General features: G+C 59.4%; 1 protein-coding gene across 1 annotated transcript in view; it reads right to left on the minus strand.

Moving 5' to 3' along the window:
- LOC135192172 (fibrillin-2-like) overlaps positions 1–21471 on the minus strand; it is a 99150-nt gene that overhangs the window by 24953 nt on the left and 52726 nt on the right. The window contains exons 19-36 of the mRNA XM_064175097.1: positions 20412–20639; positions 19541–19666; positions 18648–18776; positions 16671–16796; positions 16265–16390; positions 14832–14954; positions 13964–14089; positions 12731–12856; positions 11537–11659; positions 10213–10335; positions 8910–9035; positions 7967–8089; positions 7529–7651; positions 5880–6041; positions 3364–3432; positions 2964–3089; positions 1895–2020; positions 374–523 (exon numbers count right to left, since the gene is read on the minus strand). Coding sequence (XP_064031167.1) covers positions 374–523; positions 1895–2020; positions 2964–3089; positions 3364–3432; positions 5880–6041; positions 7529–7651; positions 7967–8089; positions 8910–9035; positions 10213–10335; positions 11537–11659; positions 12731–12856; positions 13964–14089; positions 14832–14954; positions 16265–16390; positions 16671–16796; positions 18648–18776; positions 19541–19666; positions 20412–20639 — 2361 coding nt within the window. The remainder of the gene's footprint in view (positions 1–373; positions 524–1894; positions 2021–2963; positions 3090–3363; positions 3433–5879; positions 6042–7528; positions 7652–7966; positions 8090–8909; positions 9036–10212; positions 10336–11536; positions 11660–12730; positions 12857–13963; positions 14090–14831; positions 14955–16264; positions 16391–16670; positions 16797–18647; positions 18777–19540; positions 19667–20411; positions 20640–21471) is intronic.

A 21471-nucleotide genomic window follows, 5' to 3' on the forward strand; every position in this document is an offset into this window, starting at 1 on the left:
TTGAGCAACCTGTTCTAGTGGGAGCTGTCCCTGCCTGTGGCAGAGGGCTTGGAACTGGCTGAGCTTTGAGTTCCATCCCAACCCAAACCATTCCATGCTCCTGTTAGTTTCTGTGCCTCTCAGGTGCACAGAGGATGATGAGAAGAGTTGAGGAGGAAGGTACAAACCTCCCTGAAGGTTGGATGAGACCTTGAGCAACCTGTTCTAGTGGGAGCTGTCCCTGCCTGTGGCAGAGGGCTTGGAACTGGCTGAGCTTTGAGTTCCATCCCAACCCAACCCACTCCATGCCTCTGAGGTGCACAGAGGCTGATGAGAAGGCTTGAGGAGGAAGCCACAAAATCCAGACATGACCTTTCCAGGAGGGTTGACTTACGGCTGGCTGGGGTGGGACAGGGCTCACAGGGCTTGTTCCAGGCCTTGCCAATGTTGTAGGAGCAGCAGCACATCTTCTTGGTCATGTTGAAGGAGAGCTCGTTCTCGCAGGTGTCGTTGTAGTTGCGGTAGCAAACGCTCTTCCTCATGTCTGCAAAGGCAGCCCAGACACCACCTCGTGCCAGTCCCCCCACCCTGTACCCCTCCTGGTGCTCAGGCACCTCTGGTGACACACAGAAGAACCCAGCAAAGCCCTCAGCAGGAGGAAAAACTTTCTTGGTGTGAAGGTGCTGGAGGCCTGCAGCAGGCTGCCCAGAGAGGTTGTGGAGTCTCCTTCTGTGCACAGCTTCCAACCCACCCTGGGCATTGTGCTGCTGGGCAAGCTGCTGTGGGTGCCCTGCTGGGGTTGGGGGGGGTTGGACTGGGTGATCTGCTTCTCCTGCCCCTTGATCTGCTTCTCCTGCCCCTTGATCTGCTTCTCCTGCCCCTTGATCTGCTTCTCCTGCCCCTCTACTCTGTCCTGCTGAGACCTCATCTTGAGCACTGCCTTCAGTTTGGGGCTCCCCAGTTGGAGAGGGACAGGAACTGCTGGAGAGAGTCCAAGGGAGGGCTGTGAGGATGAGGAGGGGACAGCAGCACTGCCTGAGGAGGAGAGGCTGAGGGCCCTGGGGCTGCTTAGGCTGCAGAAGAGAAGACTCAGAGGGGATTGAATCAATGTCTGTCAATCTCTGTGGGCTGGGGGTCAGGAGGGGGGGACAGGCTCTGCTCACTGCTCCCTGGCACAGGACAAGCAGCAATGGATGGAAGCTGCAGCACAGGAGGTTGCAGCTCAGCACAAGGGCAACTTCTTGCCTGGAAGGGTCCCAGAGCCCTGGCACAGGCTGCCCAGAGAGGTTGTGGAGTCTCCTTGTGTGGAGCCTTTCCAGGCCTGTCTGGATGTGTTCCTGTGTGCCCTGAGCTGGATTGGATGGTCCTGCTCTGGCAGGGGGGTTGGACTGGATGAGCTCTTTGGGTTCCTTCCAACCTCTGACATCCTGTGAGCCTGTGATCCCTATGATCTCTGTGATCCCTATGATCCCTGTGATCCTGTGGTCCCTGTGATCCTGTGCTGTGCTCTCATTGCTAGGCTGAAGAGCATCTTCAAACGAGAGGAGCCGAAGCAGGGAGGGGTTTGCAGAGTGCTCCTGGGCTGCAGGGCTGTGAACAGGGCTGGGGCTGGAAGTTTGAGCTGCCCCAGTTGAGCAGGGCCCCAAAAGGTCCACAGCAGCACAGCTGTCACCAGGGGAAGCAGTGGGAGAAGTGCTCATGACTTTGAGTCCCTTCCAACCCCTGCCAACCTCCCATCCTATGGTCTCCAGAGGTCCCTTCCAACCCCCCCCCCCCCCCCATCATGCTGAGCTTCTGGGATCAGGAGTCCCAGCCCCTTCTCAGCCACGTTGCCCACACCACACTGCCCAGAGCACAACCCCAGGGTGTGAGGGCACTGCCAGGCCCCCTCCCTCAGCTCCAGAGCCCACCATACCCATGCAGTTATTTCCACCGTTGACTTGCATGTACTCGGGGGGGCACACACAGGTGTAGTTGCCCAGGGTGTTGTAGCAGGTGCCAGGGCCACAGATCCCAATGTGAGCAGAGCACTCATCAATATCTGCCAAACACAGCACACCAGGCAGGTCAGGCACTGATTGGCACAGCCTGCCCCAGGCAGGGGCTGGAGTCACCAGCCCTGGAGCCCCCTCCAAGAAACTTGTGCCCGTGGCACTTGGGGACAGGGTTTGGTGGCCATGGAGGTGTTGGGTTGAGGGTTGGGCTGGGTGGGCTCAGAGGTCTCTTCCAACTGAAAGAGTTGCAGCATGGTCTAGGGCCAAAGCAGGGGGCAGAGGTAGAGAAGCTTCCAGCATGGGTTTGGAGTTACCTTTGGCACAAGGGACCAGGCTGGTCTGGAACTGGGATAGGGCACAGGGCTTGTGATGGGGAGGGGGAGTGGGGGAAGGGGAGAGTAGGGGAAGGGAGAGTGGGGGAAGGGAGAGTGGGGGAAGGGAGAGTGGGGGAAGGGAGAGTGGGGAAAGGGAGAGTGGGGGAAGGGAGAGTGGGGGAAGGGAGAGTGGGGGAAATGGAGTGAAAGGGAGAGAGAGGAAAAGGGACTGAGTGAAAGGGAGAGTGGGGGAAAGAGGGAGTGGGGGAAGGGGAGTGAGTGAAAGGAGGAGTGGGAGAAAGGAGAGAGTGGGGGAAAGGAGGAGTGGGGGAAGGGAGGAAAGGAGGAGTGGGAGAAAGGGAGAGTGGGGGAAAGGGAGGAAAGGAGGAATGGGAGAAAGGAGGGAGTGGGGGAAAGGGAGGAAAAGGGAGTGGGAGAAAGGAGGGAGTGGGGGAAAGGGGGATTGGGGGAAGGGGAGTGATTGAAAGGAGGAGTGGGGGAAAGGGGGAGTGGGGGAAAGGGAGGAAAAGAGAGTGGGAGAAAGGAGGGAGTGGGGGAAAGGGGGAGTGGGGGAAAGGGGGAGTGACAGTGGGGGAAAGGGAGGGGCAAAGTGTGAGTGGGGGAAGGGGGAAGGCCTGTGCCAGCGCCTGGCAGGGCAGCCCAGCCCCGGGGGTACCTTCACAGATGCGAGTGTCCTCGTTGAGGTAGTAGCCAAGGGGACATTCACATTGGAAGCTGCCAAAGGTGTTCACACAGTTGCCACCCTGGCAGAGGCCTGGCAGCTCCTGGCACTCGTCAATGTCTGAGGAGGGAGGGAGAGAGCAGCTGGGAGGTGTCCACTGCCTGCCAGAGCTGCCCAGGCAGTGCCTTCACCCTGGCACTGCCACTGGGTTCATCCCACTGCCTGCAGCCCCAGCTGGCATGTGCAAGGAGAGCAGACACTTGCTGCTCATCACTGGGTGGTCAAGGGCTTGGTGGGCACCCAACCAGCCCAGTGCCATGACAGACAGTGCCCACACAGCACTGGGGTTCCCCAGCACCCAGACCCCCTGTGAGGGCACCTAGGGGCTGCTTACCTTCCAGGATGACAGTGATGGGGTTGGGTCGGAAGCCTTCTCCTCCAGGGCACAGGGTCTTGTACTCAGCTGAGGGGAAATGCAGTCAGGAGGCTCCTGAGCTGAGCAGGCTCCCATGCAACAGGGAGAACCAGGAGAAGCCCAGGAGGCAGTGGGCACCACGGTGCAGGTGGAGCAGTGTGAGTCCCACCACAAGCCAAGCCAACTTAGTTGCCCTCTCTCTCTCTCTGCCTGCCCACCCTTGCTGGGGGTTGTTCCATATCTGCTGCCCTCCCCGGGCCAGTGGCCCAGGGACAAAGGATCCCAGCCTGGATCCAATGGACACAACCAGCCTGGTGTCCCCCACCCCACTGCACCCCTCCACAGCCCTGCTCTGCCTGCCCAGCTCCCTGATGACACTGCAGGGTTGCCTCCTTCTCCCCTCAGCTCTTTGGGCTCCACAGTCACCACAGCAAAGCCCAGAACAGAAGCATCCAGGCTGGAAAAGACCTCCAGGAGCACCAAGGCCAATCAAGAACCCTACTCAACAAGACTCACCTTAAACCATCTCCCTAAGCACCACATATTAGGCTATCAGGGGTTGGAAGGGACCCAAGGAGATCACTGAGTCCAACCCCCCTGCCACAGCAGGACCACATCCAAACCATCCTTACACACATCCAGGCTGGGTGACTTCAGCACCAACCTGGGCAGCTCATCCCACTCCCTGACCACTCTCTCCATGAAAAACCTCCTCCTAATGTCCCAAATGTGTGCCTGGTGAGTTCTGAACTTGGCCTGCAGCAATGCTCTGAGCTGCCAGGCTGAAGCTGCACTTCACACTGACCTCAGCTCATCCCTCGGGAGCCCACAGGCCCTGGGAACTGCTCCAAAACAAGGACAAGCATCCCATAATCACTCAGTGATGTCTGCAGAGGAGGGGAAATCACCAGCTGCTGGCTGGAAGCAGCCAGGTCCTGGTCCTCAGGCTTTGATGGAAGAGCAGGAACCAGGTATGGGGAATGCCCTGCCAGGGCCCCAGGCTGAGGACGTGGGGAAGGCTGAGAGGAGATCTTATTGCTGCTTGCCTGAGGGGTGAGGGGCAAGAAGGGGCCAAGCTCTTCTCACTGGTGCCTTCTGGCAGGAGCATGAGCACTCCAGGGAAAGGTTTTTCATGGATAATGACCAATCTAAACCTCCCCAGCCTCAGCTTGAGGCCATTCCCCCTTGTTCTGTCTCCAACATCTTCCTAAGGTCCAACCTAAACCTCCCCAGCCTCAGCTTGAGGCCATTCCCCCTTGTTCTGTCTCCAGAATCTTCCTAAGGTCAACCTTAACCTCCCCAGCCTCAGCTTGAGGCCATTCCCTTTGTTCTGTCTCCAGCTTCTTCCTAAGGTCCAATCTAAACCTCCCCAGCCTCAGCTTGAGGCCATTCCCTTTGTTCTGTCTCCAGCTTCTTCCTAAGGTCCAATCTAAACCTCCTCAGCCTCAGCTTGAGGCCATTCCCCCTTGTTCTGTCTCCAGCTTCTTCCTAAGGTCCAATCTAAACCTCCCCAGCCTCAGCTTGAGGCCATTCCCTTTGTTCTGTCTCCAACATCTTCCTAAGGTCCAATCTAAACCTCCCCAGCCTCAGCTTGAGGCCATTCCCTTTGTTCTGTCTCCAGCTTCTTCCTAAGGTCCAACTTAAACCTCCCCAGCCTCAGCTTGAGGCCATTCCCTTTGTTCTGTCTCCAACATCTTCCTAAGGTCCAATCTAAACCTCCTCAGCCTCAGCTTGAGGCCATTCCCTTTGTTCTGTCTCCAGCTTCTTCCTAAGGTCCAATCTAAACCTCCTCAGCCTCAGCTTGAGGCCATTCCCCCTTGTTCTGTCTCCAGAATCTTCCTAAGGTCCAACCTAAACCTCCTCAGCCTCAGCTTGAGGCCATTCCCTTTGTTCTGTCTCCAACATCTTCCTAAGGTCCAATCTAAACCTCCCCAGCCTCAGCTTGAGGCCATTCACCCTTGTTCTGTCTCCAACATCTTCCTAAGGTCCAACCTAAACCTCCTCAGCCTCAGCTTGAGGCTATTCCCTTTGTTCTGTCTCCAACATCTTCCTAAGGTCCAATCTAAACCTCCCCAGCCTCAGCTTGAGGCCATTCACCCTTGCTATGTCCCCAGCTTCTTCCTAAGGTCCAACCTAAACCTCCCCAGCCTCAGCTTGAGGCCATTCCCCCTTGTTCTGTCTCCAGCTTCTTCCTAGCCTCAGCTCGAGGCCATTCCCCCCCCAATTCTGTCTCCAATGACCTGTGAGAAGAGCCCAGCAGCAGCCTCTCCACAATGTCCCTTCAGGCAGTTGGAGACAGCCCTGAAGGCTCTCCTCAGCCTCCTCATTGCCCAACTAAGCATCCCCAGCTCCATCTCCCAGAGCCCTCGACCCTGGAGCCGAGAAGCAGCAGCAGCAAAAGCAACTCTCAACTCTCTCCTCTGCTCTTCACTGCCCAAATGCACCCCACCACCCCCCCCCAAAAGAAGTGTGTGTGTCCTCCCTCCCCAACTCACTGGTGTTGGCTGGAGGACACAGCTCACAGGGGTTGCCCCAGGCACGTCCCAGTGAGCAGCAGCAGGAGGCTCGAGTGACCCCAACGCCGATCTCTGCGCTGCAGGAGATGCCTCCATCCCCTCGGTCCTGGGTGTCCAAGAAGCAGTTCCCAACACGAGTATCTGCACAAAGAGAGTGGTGGATGAGCAAAGCTTCTCCCACCAAGGACTTGTGGGGCACAGCAGAGATGGGGTGGGAGAGTTTCAGCGGCTGAAGTAGGCTCCAGGAAGGGTGGGGAGGGGCTATTGGTATGGTTTGGTAAGGAGAGGAGGAGGAGGAATGGGGTGAAAGTGGTAGAGGGGAGGTTTAAAGTGGATGTTAGGAAGAAGTTGTTGGCAGGGAGGGTGGGGAAAGCTGGCACAGGTTGTCCAGGGAGGTTGTGGAGCATTGGTACAGGTTTGCCCAGGGAGGTTGTGGAGTACAGAAGCACCCAATGTGATCGAAGATCACATTGGGTGCTTCTGTGCTCCACAACCTCCCTGGAGGTGTTCAAGGCCAGCTTGGAGATGAGGATCCACAACCCCCCTGGAGGTGTTCAAGGGCAGGTTGGAGATGAGGATCCACAACCTCCCTGGAGGTGTTCAAGGCCAGCTTGGAGATGAGGATCCACAACCTCCCTGGAGGTGTTCAAGGCCAGCTTGGAGATGAGGATCCACAACCTCCCTGGAGGTGTTCAAGGGCAGGTTGGAGATGAGGATCCATAACCTCCCTGGAGATGTTAAGGTCAGGTTGGATGAGACCTTGAGCCACCTCATCTAGTGGGAGCTGTCCCTGCCTATGGCAGGGGAGGGTTGGAACTGGCTGAGCTTTGAGATCCCTTCCAACCTAAACCATTCTAGGATCCTATTGGCTCAAGAAGCAGGGAGAAGGATCAGGTCCCAGTCCCATGCCAGGTGTTGAGGTCCCTCATGATGTTGGGGGGGGTCCTGAAGGGTGTTGAGGGGGGGAGCTGTGTCCATTTGTGGGGAGGAGTCTATTTTGGAGGGGAGTCCATCATAGAATCATAGAATCAACCAGGTTGGAAGAGACCTCCAAGATCATCCAGTCCAACCTATCCCCCAGCCCTATCCAGTCAACCAGAGTCTCCCTCAGGCTTTTGGGGTCCCACAGCTTTGGGGCTTTTTTTGGGGGGTCCCTTAGGGGGGTGTTTTTTTATTCTGGGGGGTCTCCCCTACAGGAGTAGGTGTATTTTTAGGGGGGGGGGTCTGTCCTTGCTGGCCTGTCCTTGCCATGGCTACAGAGCATGACCCAAGCAATGCCATCCATAACCCAGGGCATAGATGCCCCCTCCCTGGAGGTGTTCAAGGTCAGGTTGCATGAGGCCTTGAGCAACCTGGGCTGGTGAGAGGTGTCCCTGCCCACAGCAAGGCTTTGGCATTGGATGCTCTTGAAGGTCCCTTCCAACCCAACCCATTCTGTGCCTCCACACTGGTACCACAAGGGTGAGCAGGAGGTGACTGCTGCAGGGATCAACCTGTGCTGGGCAGCCACGGCAGGGGAGGTGCTGCTCAGCCTCCACCTCCAGCCTCTGGCAGAGGCCACTTGCAGCTATGTGGCACCACCAAGGCCTTGGATTGAAGGTGCTCTCTGCCCACAGGTCTCCACTCACCCACACAGCCCACACCAGTGGGGTTCAGCTCGAAGTCCTGGGGGCAGTTGCAGAGGTAGCTGCCAGGGGTGTTGACGCAGAGGCCGTTGATGCAGTTGACAGGGTCTGCACACTCATTGATGTCTGAAAGGATGGAAGGATGGAGACTGAAAGAAGAAGATGAAGACTGCCACAGAAACCACAGCCCCAGGCTCTGTCCTGTGCGTTCAGGGGGTAGCCCTGGTGGGTTTCAGGTGGCAGGCAAAGCCCTTCTAGAAACAGACCTTGCCTCGTCCTGCCTCTCACCTCCCTGCCCGGAGCCACACTGAGCTCTCCCTCAAACCTTCCTCACCAGCAGCAAAGACACCTCACACAGGGACACTTGGGTGGCTTCAGGCTGTCCCCTGTCAAGGCTGGGACAGAGATCCCAGCGAGCACAGCCCCACCAGAGCCCTGTACCTGTGCAGTTGCCTCCGCTCCTGTCCAGCTCATAGCCATCGTCGCAGGCGCAGCGGAACATCCCAGGCAGGTTCTGGCAGGTCCCAAAGACACAGATGTTCTGGAAGGTGCACTCATCAATGTCTGCAAAGGAGGCACAGGGAGGGGTCCTTTGGCAGAGGTAGGACCAGGGCAGGCCTCTCCTGCTCCCCTCTCAAAGCCAAGATGTGGGGAAGCCATCCCAGGCTGGTTCTGGTGCCACCTCCTAGGCAGGCAGGTCCAGGCACGCTGTGTGTGTGCCCTTCCCTCATCCCTCTTCTGCTGATGGTCCACACCTTGCATGGATGCTTGGCTTAGTCCAGCCTCTGGGAAGGCTGGGGACCAACTTCTGTAGGTGGCACCACAGCAGCCTGGCACCACAGCAGCGTGACACCACAGCAGCTTGGCACCACAGCAGCCTGGCACCACAGCAGCTTGGCACCACAGCAGCCTGACACCACAGCAGCCTGGCACCACAGCAGCCTGGCACCACAGCAGCCTGGTACCTCAGCAGCCTGACACCACAGCAGCTTGGCACCACAGCAGCGTGACACCTCAGCAGCCTGGCACCACAGCAACCTGGCACCACAGCAGCGTGACACCACAGCAGCCTGGCACCTCATCAGCCTGGCACCTCATCAGCCTGACACCACAGCAGCCTGACACCACAGCAGCCTGGCACTACAGCAGCGTGACACCACAGTAGCCTGGCACCTCAGCAGCCTGACACCAGAGCAGCCTGGCACCACAGCAGCCTGACACCACAGCAGCCTGGCACCACCAGGCGATGGTGAACCTCACTCAAGCGGATCTCACTTAGAGATGGCCTCAGTGGCGACAGCGCATGAGGCGCCCAAGGCCAGGCAGGAGCTGGACACTGGGCCTCCTGGAGCAGCAGGCAGAGCAGTGGGCAGTGGGCACTCACCCTGGCAGGCCTTGCTGTCCTCGGTGGGGTTGAAGCCCATCTCACACTCGCAGCGGTAGCCGCCGGGCGCGTTGAGGCACTGCCCGTTCTCGCACAGGTTGACGTTGTCTGCACACTCATCCACGTCTGAAGGGAGCCACAGCCATGGGGACCTGTCCTCAACTTCCCCCCCCACCCCCACCCCCACCCCAGCAAACCCCCAGCAGCTTCTTCCCACTCCCTGCTGGGAGCCTGAGGGGAGAAGGCTGCAATCCTCCTGCTGCCACCCTCGCTCCTGCCCACGGAGGTGGCCTAAGGAGGGGCAGGGATGGCCTAAGGAGGGGCAGGGGTGGCCTAAGGGGGCACAGGGGTGGCCTAAGGGGGCACAGGGGTAGCCTAAGGGGGCACAGGGGTGCCTAAGGGGGCACAGGGGTGACCTAAGGGGGCACAGGGGTGGCCCAAGGAGGCACAGGGGTGGCCTAAGGGGGCACAGGGGTGGCCTAAGGAGGCACAGGGGTGGCCTAAGGAGGCACAGGGGTGGCCTAAGGGGACACAGGGGTGCCTAAGGGGGCACAGGGGTGGCCTAAGGGGGCACAGGGATAGCCTAAGAAGGCACAGGGTGGCCTAAGGAGGCACAGGGGTGGCCCAAGGAAGCATAGGGGTGGACTAAGGAGGGGCAGGGGTGGCCTAAGGGGGCACAGGGGTAGCCTAAGGGGGCACAGGGTGGCCTAAGGGGGCACAGGGGTGGCCCAAGGAAGCACAGAGGTGGCCCAAGGAGGCACAGGGGTGGCCCAAGGAAGCACAGGGGTGGCCCAAGGAAGCACAGGGGTGGCCCAAGGAAGCACAGGGGTGGCCTAAGGGGCACAGGGGTGGCCCAAGGAGGCACAGGGGTGGCCCAAGGAGGCACAGAGGTGGCCCAAGGAGGCACAGGGGTGGCCCAAGGAGGCACAGGGGTGGCCCAAGGAGGTACAGAGGTGCCTAAGGCGGGACAGGGGTGGCCCAAGGAGGCACAGGGGTGGCCTAAGGAAGCACAGGAGTGGCCTAAGGAAGCACAGGGGTGGCCCAAGGAGGCACAGGGGTGGCCTAAGGGGCACAGGGGTGGCCTAAGGGGCACAGGGGTGGCCCAAGGAGGCACAGGGGTGGCCCAAGGAGGCACAGGGGTGGCCCAGCCAGCTGCTGAGGAGCTCCGCTGAAGGTCTCTCAGCAGGCTCTGGGTGCTTTGGGGGACCTCAGAGCAAAGGCAGGCAGGCAGGTGCTGAGGCAGGGGGCTGGTTGAGCAGAGGGCACCCCCATGTGCCAGCAGGATGCCCCCCAGGGCCCTCACCTGAGCAGGAGAAGCCATCCCCGTTGAAGCCCTCGCGGCAGGCGCAGCGGTAGGAGCCAGGGGTGTTGAGGCAGTTGGCATTCAGGTTGCACTTGTGCTCCTCAGTGGCACACTCGTCCAGGTCTGGGCAAGGAGAGCACTTCTGTCACTGCTTTGCCTCTGGCCACCTGCTGTAGGGCTCGAGGAGGCACAGGGGTGGCCCAAAGAGGCACAGAGGTGGCCCAAGGAGGCACAGAGGTGGCCCAAGGAGGCATGGGGGGTGGCCCAAGAAGGCATGGAGGTGGCCTAAGGAGGCACAGGGGTGGCCCAGAGGCACAGGGGTGGCCCAAGTAGGCACAGGGGTGGCCTAAGGAGGCACAGAGGTGGCTCAGAGGCACAGGGGTGGCCCAAGGAGGCACAGAGGTGGCCCAAGGAAGCATGAATGTGGCCTAAGGAAGCACAGGGGTGGACCAAAGAGGCACAGGGGTGGCCTAAGGAAGCATGGAGGTGGCCCAAGGAGGCACAGAGGTGGCCTAAGGAAGCACAGGGGTGGCCTAAGGAGGCACAGGGGTGGCCTAAGGAAGCATGGAGGTGGCCCAAGGAGGCACAGAGGTGGCCTAAGGAAGCACAGGGGTGGCCTAAGGAGGCACAGGGGTGGCCTAAGGAAGCATGGAGGTGGCCCAAGGAGGCACAGGGGTGGCCTAAGGAAGCACAGGGGTGGCCTAAGGAGGCACAGGGGTGGCCCAAGAAGGCATGGAGGTGGCCTAAGGAGGCACAGGGGTGGCCCAGAGGCACAGGGGTGGCCCAAGTAGGCACAGGGGTGGCCTAAGGAGGCACAGGGGTGGCCCAAGGAAGCATGAATGTGGCCTAAGGAAGCACAGGGGTGGCCCAAGGAGGGACAGAGGTGGCTCAGAGGCACAGGGGTGGCCCAAGGAAGCATGAATGTGGCCTAAGGAAGCACAGGGGTGGCCCAAGGAGGCACAGGGGTGGCCCAGAAGACTGCAGCCTCCAGACACTTGGAGCATTCCTGAGGTTCCAGAACATCTCCATCAGCCTGTACAGCCATCAGACACTCCCCTGGCAGTGCTGCCACAGCCAACTGCAGCAAGCAGCACTGGCAGAGGCTGCCCAGGGAGGTGGTGGAGTCCCCATCCTTGGAGGTGAAACCTGTGGCCACTGCCCTGGGGGCTATGGTTTGGTGGCCACAGCGGGGTTGGGGTTGCTGGTTAGACTTGGGTGATCTGCAAGGTCTCTTCCAACCCAAAGAGCTCCGTGGCTGTGTGCCCCTCGGGTGCCCACAGAACACCTGGGCACAGGCAGCTCCTCCCCTGGGGGCAGCACTCACCGTTGCACTTCAGCCCATCCCCCAGCCAGCCGCTGCGACACTTGCACTTGAAGCTGCCGGGCACGTTGATGCAGGAGGCATGCATGTCACAGTTGTGGGCCCCAATCTCACACTCATCGATGTCTGCAGGGAGGGAGGAGACCACAGCTGAGCCAGCTCAGCATCCCCCAGGACAGGAGCAAGCAGCTGGGCACGATCCTGCTAAAGAGTTCTGGGCGCCAGTGGCTCCTGGAGTTGTCTCCTCCAGGGAGGTTCCAATCCCCTCCTGGCCACTGTGGTCCTGGGCAAGGCTGCTGTGGGTGTGCCTGCTTGAGCAGGGTGGGGGGGTTGGAGTGGGTGAGCTTCCAGAGGTCCCTTCCAACCCCCACCGTGTTGGGAGGTTGAGATGCTGGGGAGGTGGGAACAAGGAGCTTTGAGGAACAGGCTGCCTGGAGCTGTTCCCTTGGCATCAGCTCTGCTCATCCATGCAAGATGAAGACAAAAGGCAGGGGGGGGTGGAGTGGGTGAGCTTCCAGAGGTCCCTTCCAACCCCCACCCTGTTGGGATGTTGAGATGCTGGGGAGCTCAGCAGGTGGGAACAAGGAGCTTTGAGGAACAGGCTGCCTGGAGCTGTTCCCTTGGCATCAGCTCTGCTCATCCATGCAAGATGAAGACAAAAGGCAGGGGGGGGGGTGGAGTGGGTGAGCTTCCAGAGGTCCCTTCCAGCCCCCACCGTGTTGGGATGTTGAGATGCTGGGGAGGTGGGAACAAGGAGCTTTGAGGAACAGGCTGCCTGGAGCTGTTCCCTTGGCATCAGCTCTGCTCATCCATGCAAGATGAAGACAAAAGGAAGGGGGGGGTTGGAGTGGGTGAGCTTCCAGAGGTCCCTTCCAACCCCCACCATGATGGGATGTTGAGATGCTGGGGAGCTCAGCAGGTGGGAACAAGGAGCTTTGAGGAACAGGCTGCCTGGAGCTGTTCCCTTGGCATCAGCTCTGCTCATCCATGCAAGATGAAGACAAAAGGAAGGGCAGGCCCCTGGCTGGGCTATCAGCCAGGCAAGTGTCACCTGCTGCCTGCCTCCTGGGCAATCTCCACCTGCTCAGCACCCAACCACACCCCACAGCATCCCCCCAAACCCAGGCAGGGTTGTTTTATCCCAAGCAAGAGGGTTCCCAGCAGCACCCTCTAGCTCCAGGGCTGGGCAGTCCCCACCTGTGCAGCCTGTGGTCCCCTTCTTGACAAAGTAGCCCAGCTGGCAGTGGCAGATGAAGGAGCCTTTGGTGTTCTCACACTCTCCATGCAGGCAGATGTTGGGGTTCAGATCACATTCGTTGACATCTGCAGGGGACAAACAGACTTGCTTGGGACAGCACAAGAAGCTTGGTGTGACCCCAGAGCATCCTTCCCTCTAGGGCATCCCTTCCTCGAGGGAGAGCAGCCCCAGGGAGAGGGAGCTGGGAGTGCTGGGGGAGAACATCCATGGGTAGCAATGTGCCCTGGGGGCCAAGAGGCCAATGGGCTCCTGGGGGGCATTGAGCAGAGTGTGCCCAGCAGAGCCAGGGAGGTTCTCCTGCCCCTCTGCTCTGCCCTGCTGAGACCTCATCTTGAGCACTGCCTTCAGTTTGGGGCTCCCCAGTTGGAGAGGGACAGGAACTGCTAGAGAGAGTCCAAGGGAGGGCTATGAGGATGATGAGGGGACTGCAGCACTGCCTGCTGAGGAGAGGCTGAGGGCCCTGGGGCTGCTTAGGCTGCAGAAGAGAAGACTCAGAGGGGATTGAATCAAGGTTTATCAACATCTGAGGGCTGGGAGTCAGGAGGGGGGGACAGGCTCTGCTCACTGCTCCCTGGCACAGGACAAGCAGCAATGGATGGAAGCTGCAGCACAGGAGGTTCCAACTCAGCACAAGGGCAACTTCTTGGCTGGAAGGGTCCCAGAGCCTGGCACAGGCTGCCCAGAGAGGTTGTGGAGTCTCCTTGTGTGGAGCCTTTCCAGGCCTGTCTGGATGTGTTCCTGTGTGCCCTGAGCTAGCTGCTCTGGCAGGGAGGTTGGACTGGATGATGTCTTTGAGTCTCTTCCAACCCCTGACATCCTGTGAGCCTGTGATCCTTTCCTCTAGGGCATCCTTTCCTCTCTAGGGCATCTCTTCCTCCAGGGCATCCTTTTCTCCAGGGCATCCTTTTCTCCATGGCATCCCTTCCCTCAGAACACCCCTTCCTCCAGGGCATCCCTTCCTCCAGGACACCCCTTCCTCCAGGGCATCCCTTCCTCCAGGGCATCCCTTCCTCCAGGACACCCCTTCCTCCAGGGCATCCCTTCCTCCAGGGCATCCCATCCTCCAGGGCATCCTTTCCTCTCCAGGGCATCCCATCCTCCAGGGCATCCCATCCTCCAGGGCACCCCTTCCTCCAGCCACCAGCAGGCTGCTGGTGAGAATCTGCCCTCACCAATGCAGGTCCTCATGTCCAGGGATGCCATGAAGCCATCGAAGCAGAGGCAGCGATACTCCCCGGGGATGTTGGTGCACTGCCCCCCGTCGCAGATGTCTGGGTTGTCCTCACACTCATCAATGTCTGGAGAGAGAGCAGACCATTGCCAAAAGAAAGGCTTTAGAGCCAGGCACTCCAAAGCAGGCCATAGAGAACCTGCAGCAGGTTCAGAGAAGGGGCAATGAAGCTGAGGAAGGGTCTAGAGAACAGCAGCTGAGAGAGCTGGGGGTGTTCAGCCTGGAGAAGAGGCTGAGGGGAGACCTCATTGCTCTCTACAGCTCCCTGAAGGGAGGCTGGAGTGAGGTGGGGGTTGGGCTCTGCTCGCCAGGTGCCAACAGCACAAGAGGAAGCAGCCTCCATTTGCCCCAGGGGAGGTTTAGGTTGGCCACGAGGAACAATTTCTTCCCCAGAAGGGCTGTGGAGCCTTGGAAGAGGCTGCCCAAGGTGGTGGTCCCCATTCCTGGAAGGGTTGAAAAGCTGTGGAGATGTGGTGCTGAGCACCAGGGCTCAGCAGTGAGCTGGCAGTCAATGCTTGCACTGCAGGACCTGAGAAGATCTTTCCCAAGCAAAACAATTCTGCCACTGCCTGAGAGCAGGAGGAAGGAGCAGGAGGCACTCACGGGAAGGAGCTTTGCTGCAGCCCACAGAAGCCTGCAGCGAGATGCTGGACAGCAAAAACATCTCTGCAGGGAAATCACCTCTCTGACAGGGACTTCACAAAGGTGATCCTCCCCCACCCCCCACCTTGCACCTCACCCAGAAGCAATCATTATGACTGAAGAGGTCCCTGGGGCAGCATCCCCAGAGGTCCCAGCTGGCTGCTGACCTGCACAGGACCTCTTGTCTGGCATCAGTGCGTAGCCCTCGCTGCAGCTGCACTCGTAGCTGCCCTCCGAGTTGGAGCAGTGGGTGTCGCAGCCGCCGTTGGTGATGGTGCACTCGTCGATGTCTGCAGCACAAAGCAGAGGGCTCAGCACACTGCCTGGGGCCACAGGTTGGCCTCAGGAATGGGCTGGGAGAAGTGAGGAGGAGGAGGAAACGAAGCTCCCCCCAGGCAGGAGGCAGGAGGAAGCTGCTTTTGCCTTCTCTGGCAGCTCACAGCAGCTTTTGTCTCATGGGGGACTGAGAGCCCTGAGGCTGCTGAGCACAGCCCCAGAGAGCTTCTCAATGTCTACAGGCAGCTGAGGCTGTCAGGAGGATGGGGCCAGGCTCTAGGCAGGGGTGGGATGAGAGCAGTGGATGTGAATTTAATCACAGGAGGTTCCACCCCTTCATGAGGAGAAACTCCCTCGGTGTGAGGCTGCTGGAGCCCTGCAGCAGGCTGCCCAGAGGGGTTGTGGAGTCTCCTTCTCTGCACAGCTTCCAACCCCAGCTGGATGCATTCCTGTGTGACCTGTCCTAGGTGATCCTGCTCTGCAGGGGGGTTGGCCTCAAGCAGTTGAAGAGGGACAGGGATCTGCTGGAGAAGGTCCAGCAGAGGGCTATGAGGATGAGAAGGGGACTGCAGCACTGCCTGAGGAGAAGAGGCTGAGGGCTCTGGGGCTGCTTAGGCTGCAGGAGAGAAGACTCAGAGGGGATTGAATCAATGTCTGTCAATCTCTGAGGGCTGGGGGTCAGGAGGGGGGGACAGACTCTGCTCACTGCTCCCTGGCACAGGACAAGCAGCAGTGGATGGAAGCTGCAGCACAGGAGGTTCCAGCTCAGCACAAGGGCAACTTCTTGGCTGGAAGGGTCCCAGAGCCCTGGCACAGGCTGCCCAGAGAGGTTGTGGAGTCTCCTTGTGTGGAGCCTTTCCAGGCCTGTCTGGATGTGTTCCTGTGTGCCCTGAGCTGGACTGTGTGCTCCTGCTCTGGCAGGGGGGGTTGGACTGGATGAGCTCTTTGAGTCCCTGACATCTGTGAGCCTGTGATCTGGAGATCCCTTCCAACCCCTGACACCCTGTGATCCCTGTGATCTCTGGAGGTCCCTTCCAACCCCTGACACCCTGTGATCCCTGTGATCTCTGGAGGTCCCTTCCAACCCCTGACACCCTGTGATCCCTGTGATCTCTGGAGATCCCTTCCAACCCCTGACACCCTGTGATCCCTATGGTCTCTGGAGGTCCCTTCCAACCCTTACCATCAACCTCATAGCTCAACCATCAGGTTCTCCACTCAGATAACCTTACTGAGCTTTACAAGAGGAGTAAGCCCAGGTGGGGGCTGGCTCCAGGGCAGGGTGCTGGCCCCAGGGCAGGGTGCTGGGTGGGGGAGCACTCACCAACACAGCCTTGCCTGTCTGGTGTGGCCTGGAAGCCTGAGTCACAGGCACACTGGTAGGTGCCGATGACGTTGACGCAGCGGCCGTTGCGGCACAGGTTGTCGCTGAGGGAGCACTCGTTGATGTCTGTGGTGGAGAGAGCACTCTGAGCACGCTGGAGCCACTCTGAGCATCCACCCCTCAGTCCTCCCCCACCCACAGCTGCCTCCCAAATCCCTTGCTTATTGCCCCCCTTGGCCAGCCCTGGGTGAGGAGCAGGCGGAACGAGGCAGCGGCAAAGCGATGAAGCCCTGGGGGTGACCTCAGGATGAGTTCCAGCCACATGGGGGATTGAAGGAGAGGTCCATGCAGGATCCAAGGCTCCTTGGCCAGGCTCTGGTCCTAGCACAGCTTCCCAGCAGCTCACCTATGCAGGTGTTGCCCTCAGCAGTCAGCTCGTGGCCAGGGGGACAGATGCACTCGAAGCTGCCGTCCGTGTTCATGCAGATCCCCCCACGGCACAGCAGAGGGTCCCGCTCACACTCGTTGATGTCTGCAGGGAAGGACAGGAGATCCATGTCCCAACAGGAGAGGGACATGGACCTGCTGGAGAGGGTCCAGAGGAGGCCATGAAGATGATCAGAGGGCTGGAGAAACCTCCCCCTCAAGGACAGGCTGAGGGTGTTGTTGGGGTTGTTCAGCCTGGAGAGGAGAAGGCTCCAGGGAGACCTTAGAGCTTCACTTCAATATCTGAAGGGGACATACAGGAAGGCTGAGGAGGGGTTGGTCAGAAGGGCCTGTGGTGGCAGGTCAAGGAGCAATGGCTTTGAGCTGGGAGAGGGGAGACTGAGACTGGAAAGGAGGAAGAAATTCTTTAGAGTGAGGGTGGGGAGATGCTGGCACAGGCTGCCCAGGGAGGCAGGGTCAGAGAACCACACAATTCCCCTATCCAGCATGGGGATGCATGGAAGAGACCTCTGGAGATCATCCAGTCCAATGCTCCCTGCTCATTGAAGCTTCAGGAGGGCAGACTGAGACTGAAGAGGAGGAATTCTTGCCAGTGAGAGTGGGGAGACACTGGCACAGGTTGCCCAGGGAGGCTGTGGCTGCCCCATCCCTGGAGGTGTTCAAGGCCAGGTTGGATGAGGCTTGGAGCAGCCTGTGCTGGTGGGAGGTGTCCCTGCCCCATGGCAGGGAGTTGGAATTGGCTGAGCTTTGAGGTCCCTTCCAACCTAAACCATTCTAGGATCCTATTGCCTCAAGCAGCAGGGACAAGGATCAGGTCCCAGTCCCATGCCAGGTGTTCCACACTCATTCTGTGATTCCACAAAGTGGAACATCAGGAGGAAAGAGGCTCTCAGCTTCGTGCTGCTGGGGAGGAGCTAGCATGAGACCTGTCACTGACAGTGCAGAGCCACCCTAGGGCCTTCCACTGCTGATGCTCAGAGGGCTACAGCAGCTCTACTCTGAGGACAGGCTGAGAGAGTTGGGGCTGTGCAGCCTGGAGAGGAGAAGGCTTCCAGGAGACCTTGGAGTGGCCTTGCAGGAGCTGAAGGAGGCTATAGGAGGGCTGGGGAGGGACTATTGAGAAGGGCTTGGAATGAGAGGAGGAGGAGGAGGAGGGGGAGGAGGAGGAATGGGTTTGAAGTGGCAGAGGGGAGATTGAAAGTGGATGTTAGGAAGAAGCTGTTGGCAGGGAGGGTGGTGAGACCCTGGCACAGGTTGAGGATGCTGAGACACTGGCACAGGTTGCCTAGGGAGGTTGTGGAGCACAGAAGCACAAAATGTGATCTTCTGTGCTCCGCAACCTCCTTGGAAGTGTTCAAGTCCAGGTTGGATGAGACCTTGAGCAACCTCTTCTAGTGGGAGGTGTCCCTGCCTATGGCAGAGGGGGGGTTGGAACTGGCTCAGCTTTGAGCTCCCTTCCAAGGTGCTCAAGGCCAGGCTGGATGAGACCTTGAGCAACCACTTGTTGGAACTGGCTGAGCTTTGAGCTCCCTTCCAAGGTGCTCAAGACCAGGCTGGACGAGACCTTGAGCAACCACTTGTTGGAACTGGCTGAGCTTTGAGCTCCCTTCCAAGGTGCTCAAGGCCAGGCTGGACGAGACCTTGAGCAACCTGTTCTAGAGGGAGCTGTCCCTGCCTATGGCAGAGGGGGGGTTGGAACTGGCTGAGCTTTGAGCTCCCTTCCAAGGTGCTCAAGGCCAGGCTGGATGAGACCTTGAGCAACCAGTTCTAGAGGGAGCTGTCCCTGCCTGTGGCAGAGGAGGGGTTGGAACTGGCTGAGCTTTGAGCTCCCTTCCAACCTAAACCATGCTACGGTTCCATGCTGCAGAGCCAGCGCAGGGCCTGTCACTGCTGCTGCAGAGCCAGCACAGGGTCTGGCCCCCCCAGGGATCCTTACCCATGCAGTTCTTCATCATCATGAAGCCACTCTCATAGCCCTCGAAGCACTCACACTCGAAGCTGCCAGGAGTGTTGACACAGCTGCCATGGCCGCACAGGTCCGGCGAGATGCGGCACTCGTCGATGTCTGGGGGGAAGGGTTGGAGATCAGTTAGTGGAGGCAAGGGTGGGCACTGGGCTGCCTGGACCTGCATGTGTGGCACATTCTGCTCCCCTCAGACCCCATCTGGAGTACTGTGAGAAGTTCTGGAGCCCCCCAACACAAGCAGGACATGGAAGTGTTGGAGCCAGTCCAGAGGAGGGCCATAGAGATGCTCAGAGGGGCTGCAGCAGCTCTGCTCTGAGCACAGGCTGAGAGGGTTGGAGCTGTGCAGCCTGGAGAGGAGAAGGCTTCCAGGAGACCTTGGAGTGGCCTTGCAGGAGCTGAAGGGGACTACAGGAAGGCTGGGGAGGGACTATTGATAAGGGCTTGGAATGAGAGGAGGAGGAGGAAAGGGTGTGAAGTGGCAGAGGGGAGATTGAAAGTGGATGTTAGGAAGGAGTTGTTGGCAGGGAGGGTGGGGAGAGACTGGCACAGGTTGAGGGTGGGGAGAGACTGACAGAGGTTGAGGGAGGTGAGAGACTGGCACAGGTTGAGGGTGGTGAGACCCTGGCACAGGTTGAGGGTGCTGAGACACTGGCACAGGTTGAGGATGCTGAGACCCTGGCACAGGTTGCCCAGGGAGGTTGTGGAGCACAGAAGCACCGAATGTGATCTTCGATCACATTCGGTGCTTCTGTGCTCCACAACCTCCCTGGAGGTGTTCAGGACCAGGCTGAATGAGGCCTTGAGCAACCTGTTCTAGTGGGAAGTGTCTCAGGCAGGTTGGGCAGGAGCTGCTCCTCCCTCACCTGTGCAGTTCCTCTCCTCAGCATCCAAAGCGAAGCCATTGCCGCAGAGGCACCTGAAGCTGCCGATGGTGTTGCGGCAGGTCCCGTGGGTGCACAGCCCAGAGAAGACTTTGCACTCGTTGACATCTGTGGGGGAAGGCAGAGAAGAGCTTCATGGAGGAAGATGGCTGGCACCAACCTGGAGCCCCAGGGTGGGCAGCAGCTCTTTGGGTCAAAGCTGTGGGGCCAGCACTGCCCAGCAGCTCCTCTCGCTCCTCTCTTTCCTCTCTCCCCTCTCTCTCCCTTCTCTCTCTCCTCTATCCCCTCTCCCCTCTCTCTCCTCTCTCTCCCCTCTCTCCCTTCTCTCTCTCCTCTATCCCCTCTCTCCTTTCTCTCCCTTCTCTCTCCTCTCTCCCTTCTCCACCCTCCCTCTCCCCTCTCTCTCCTCTCTTCTCTCTCCTCTCTCCCTTCTCCTCTTTCCCCTCTCTCCCCTCTCTCCCTTTCCCCCCTCCCTCTCCCCTCTCTCCCCTCTCTCTCCCTTCTCTCTCTTTCCCCTCTCTCCTCTCTCCCTTCTCCTCTTTCCCCTCTCTCCCCTCTCTCCCTTTCCCCCCTCCCTCTCCCCTCTCTCCCCTCTCTCTCCCTTCTCTCTCTTTCCCCTCTCTCTCTTCTCTCTCCCCTCTCTCTCGCTTCTCTCTCCTCTTTCCCCTCTCTCCTCTCTCTCCCTTCTCTCCCCTCCCTCTCTTCTCTCCCCTCTCTCTCTTCTCTCTCCCTTCTCTCTCCTCTCTCTCACTTCTCTCTCCTCTCTTCCCTCCCCCCTCTCTTCTCTCCTCTCTCTTCCCTCTCTCTCCTCTCTCTTCCCTCTCTCTCCCCTCTCCCCTCTCCCCCCTCTCACCTTTGTAGAAAGGCCTTCCTGAGAGCACATCTCCTCGGTTGGCAAAGCCTGGTCCCCTGGGGCAGATGGCTTTGTACTCGCTGGTGCCAACCTTGGGGCACTCCTCGCAGTCGATGCCCCAGGCCGAGCCCACGGAGCAGCAGCACATGTCCATGCGGTACTTGCCCGGCAGGGGCTCTGTGCACTCATCCTCGTCCCACCTCATGTAGCACTGCTCCACACGCACGTCTGGGGGGCGGAGGAACAGCAGAGCTGGAGCCTGCCCGCAGCACCCTGCAGGTCCCTGCCGTGAAGCTTGCAAGGCTCCTGCAACAGCTTCGGCTGAGGCAGCCTCCAAACGATGCCCAGGTCGGGATGAGGTTGCCTTGTTTGGGATGCTCTAAGAGATGGAACAGGGTGGGCACAGCCACGAGGGCAACAAGACCCCCACCGAGGTGTGGGTAGTGCCCAGAAAGCAGCCAGGAGCTGGTTTAGGGCTGCTGGGCAATGCCATTCACCAGCTTGGTGACCTGTTTGGCTTCCACTGAAGCCCATCCTCTTAATGCGTTGTTCTCTTAAGTGTTGGAGTCTCTGGGAAGCTTAAATCAGACCAAGCCACTTGGTTAGGTGCTGGGCTTGGCAGCCCTTGCCAGGCAGGAGGTGCCATCAAAGTAGGAGGCAGGAAGTGTCATCAGGGCAGGAGGTGCCATCAAGGCAGGAGGTGCCATCAAAGTAGGAGGCAGGAGGTGCCATCAGGGCAGGAGGTGCCATCAAATAGGAGGCAGGAGGTGCCATCAGGGCAGGAGGTGCCACCAGGGCAGGAGGGGCCATCAGGGCAGGAGGGGCCATCAGGGCAGGAGGCAGGAGATTGCCATCAGGGCAGGAGGTGCCATGAGGGCAGGCGGTACCATCAAGGCAGGAGGTTGCCATCAAGGCAGGAGGTGCCATCAGGGCAGGAGGTGCCATCAGGGCAGGAGGTTGCCATCAAGGCAGGAGGTGCCATGCAGGCAGGAGATTGCCATCAGGGCAGGAGGTGCCATGAGGGCAGGCGGTTCCATCAAGGCAGGAGGTGCATCAGGCA

This window comes from Pogoniulus pusillus, chromosome 41 (assembly GCF_015220805.1).
Source record: "Pogoniulus pusillus isolate bPogPus1 chromosome 41, bPogPus1.pri, whole genome shotgun sequence".
Taxonomy (NCBI): Eukaryota; Metazoa; Chordata; class Aves; order Piciformes; family Lybiidae; genus Pogoniulus; species Pogoniulus pusillus.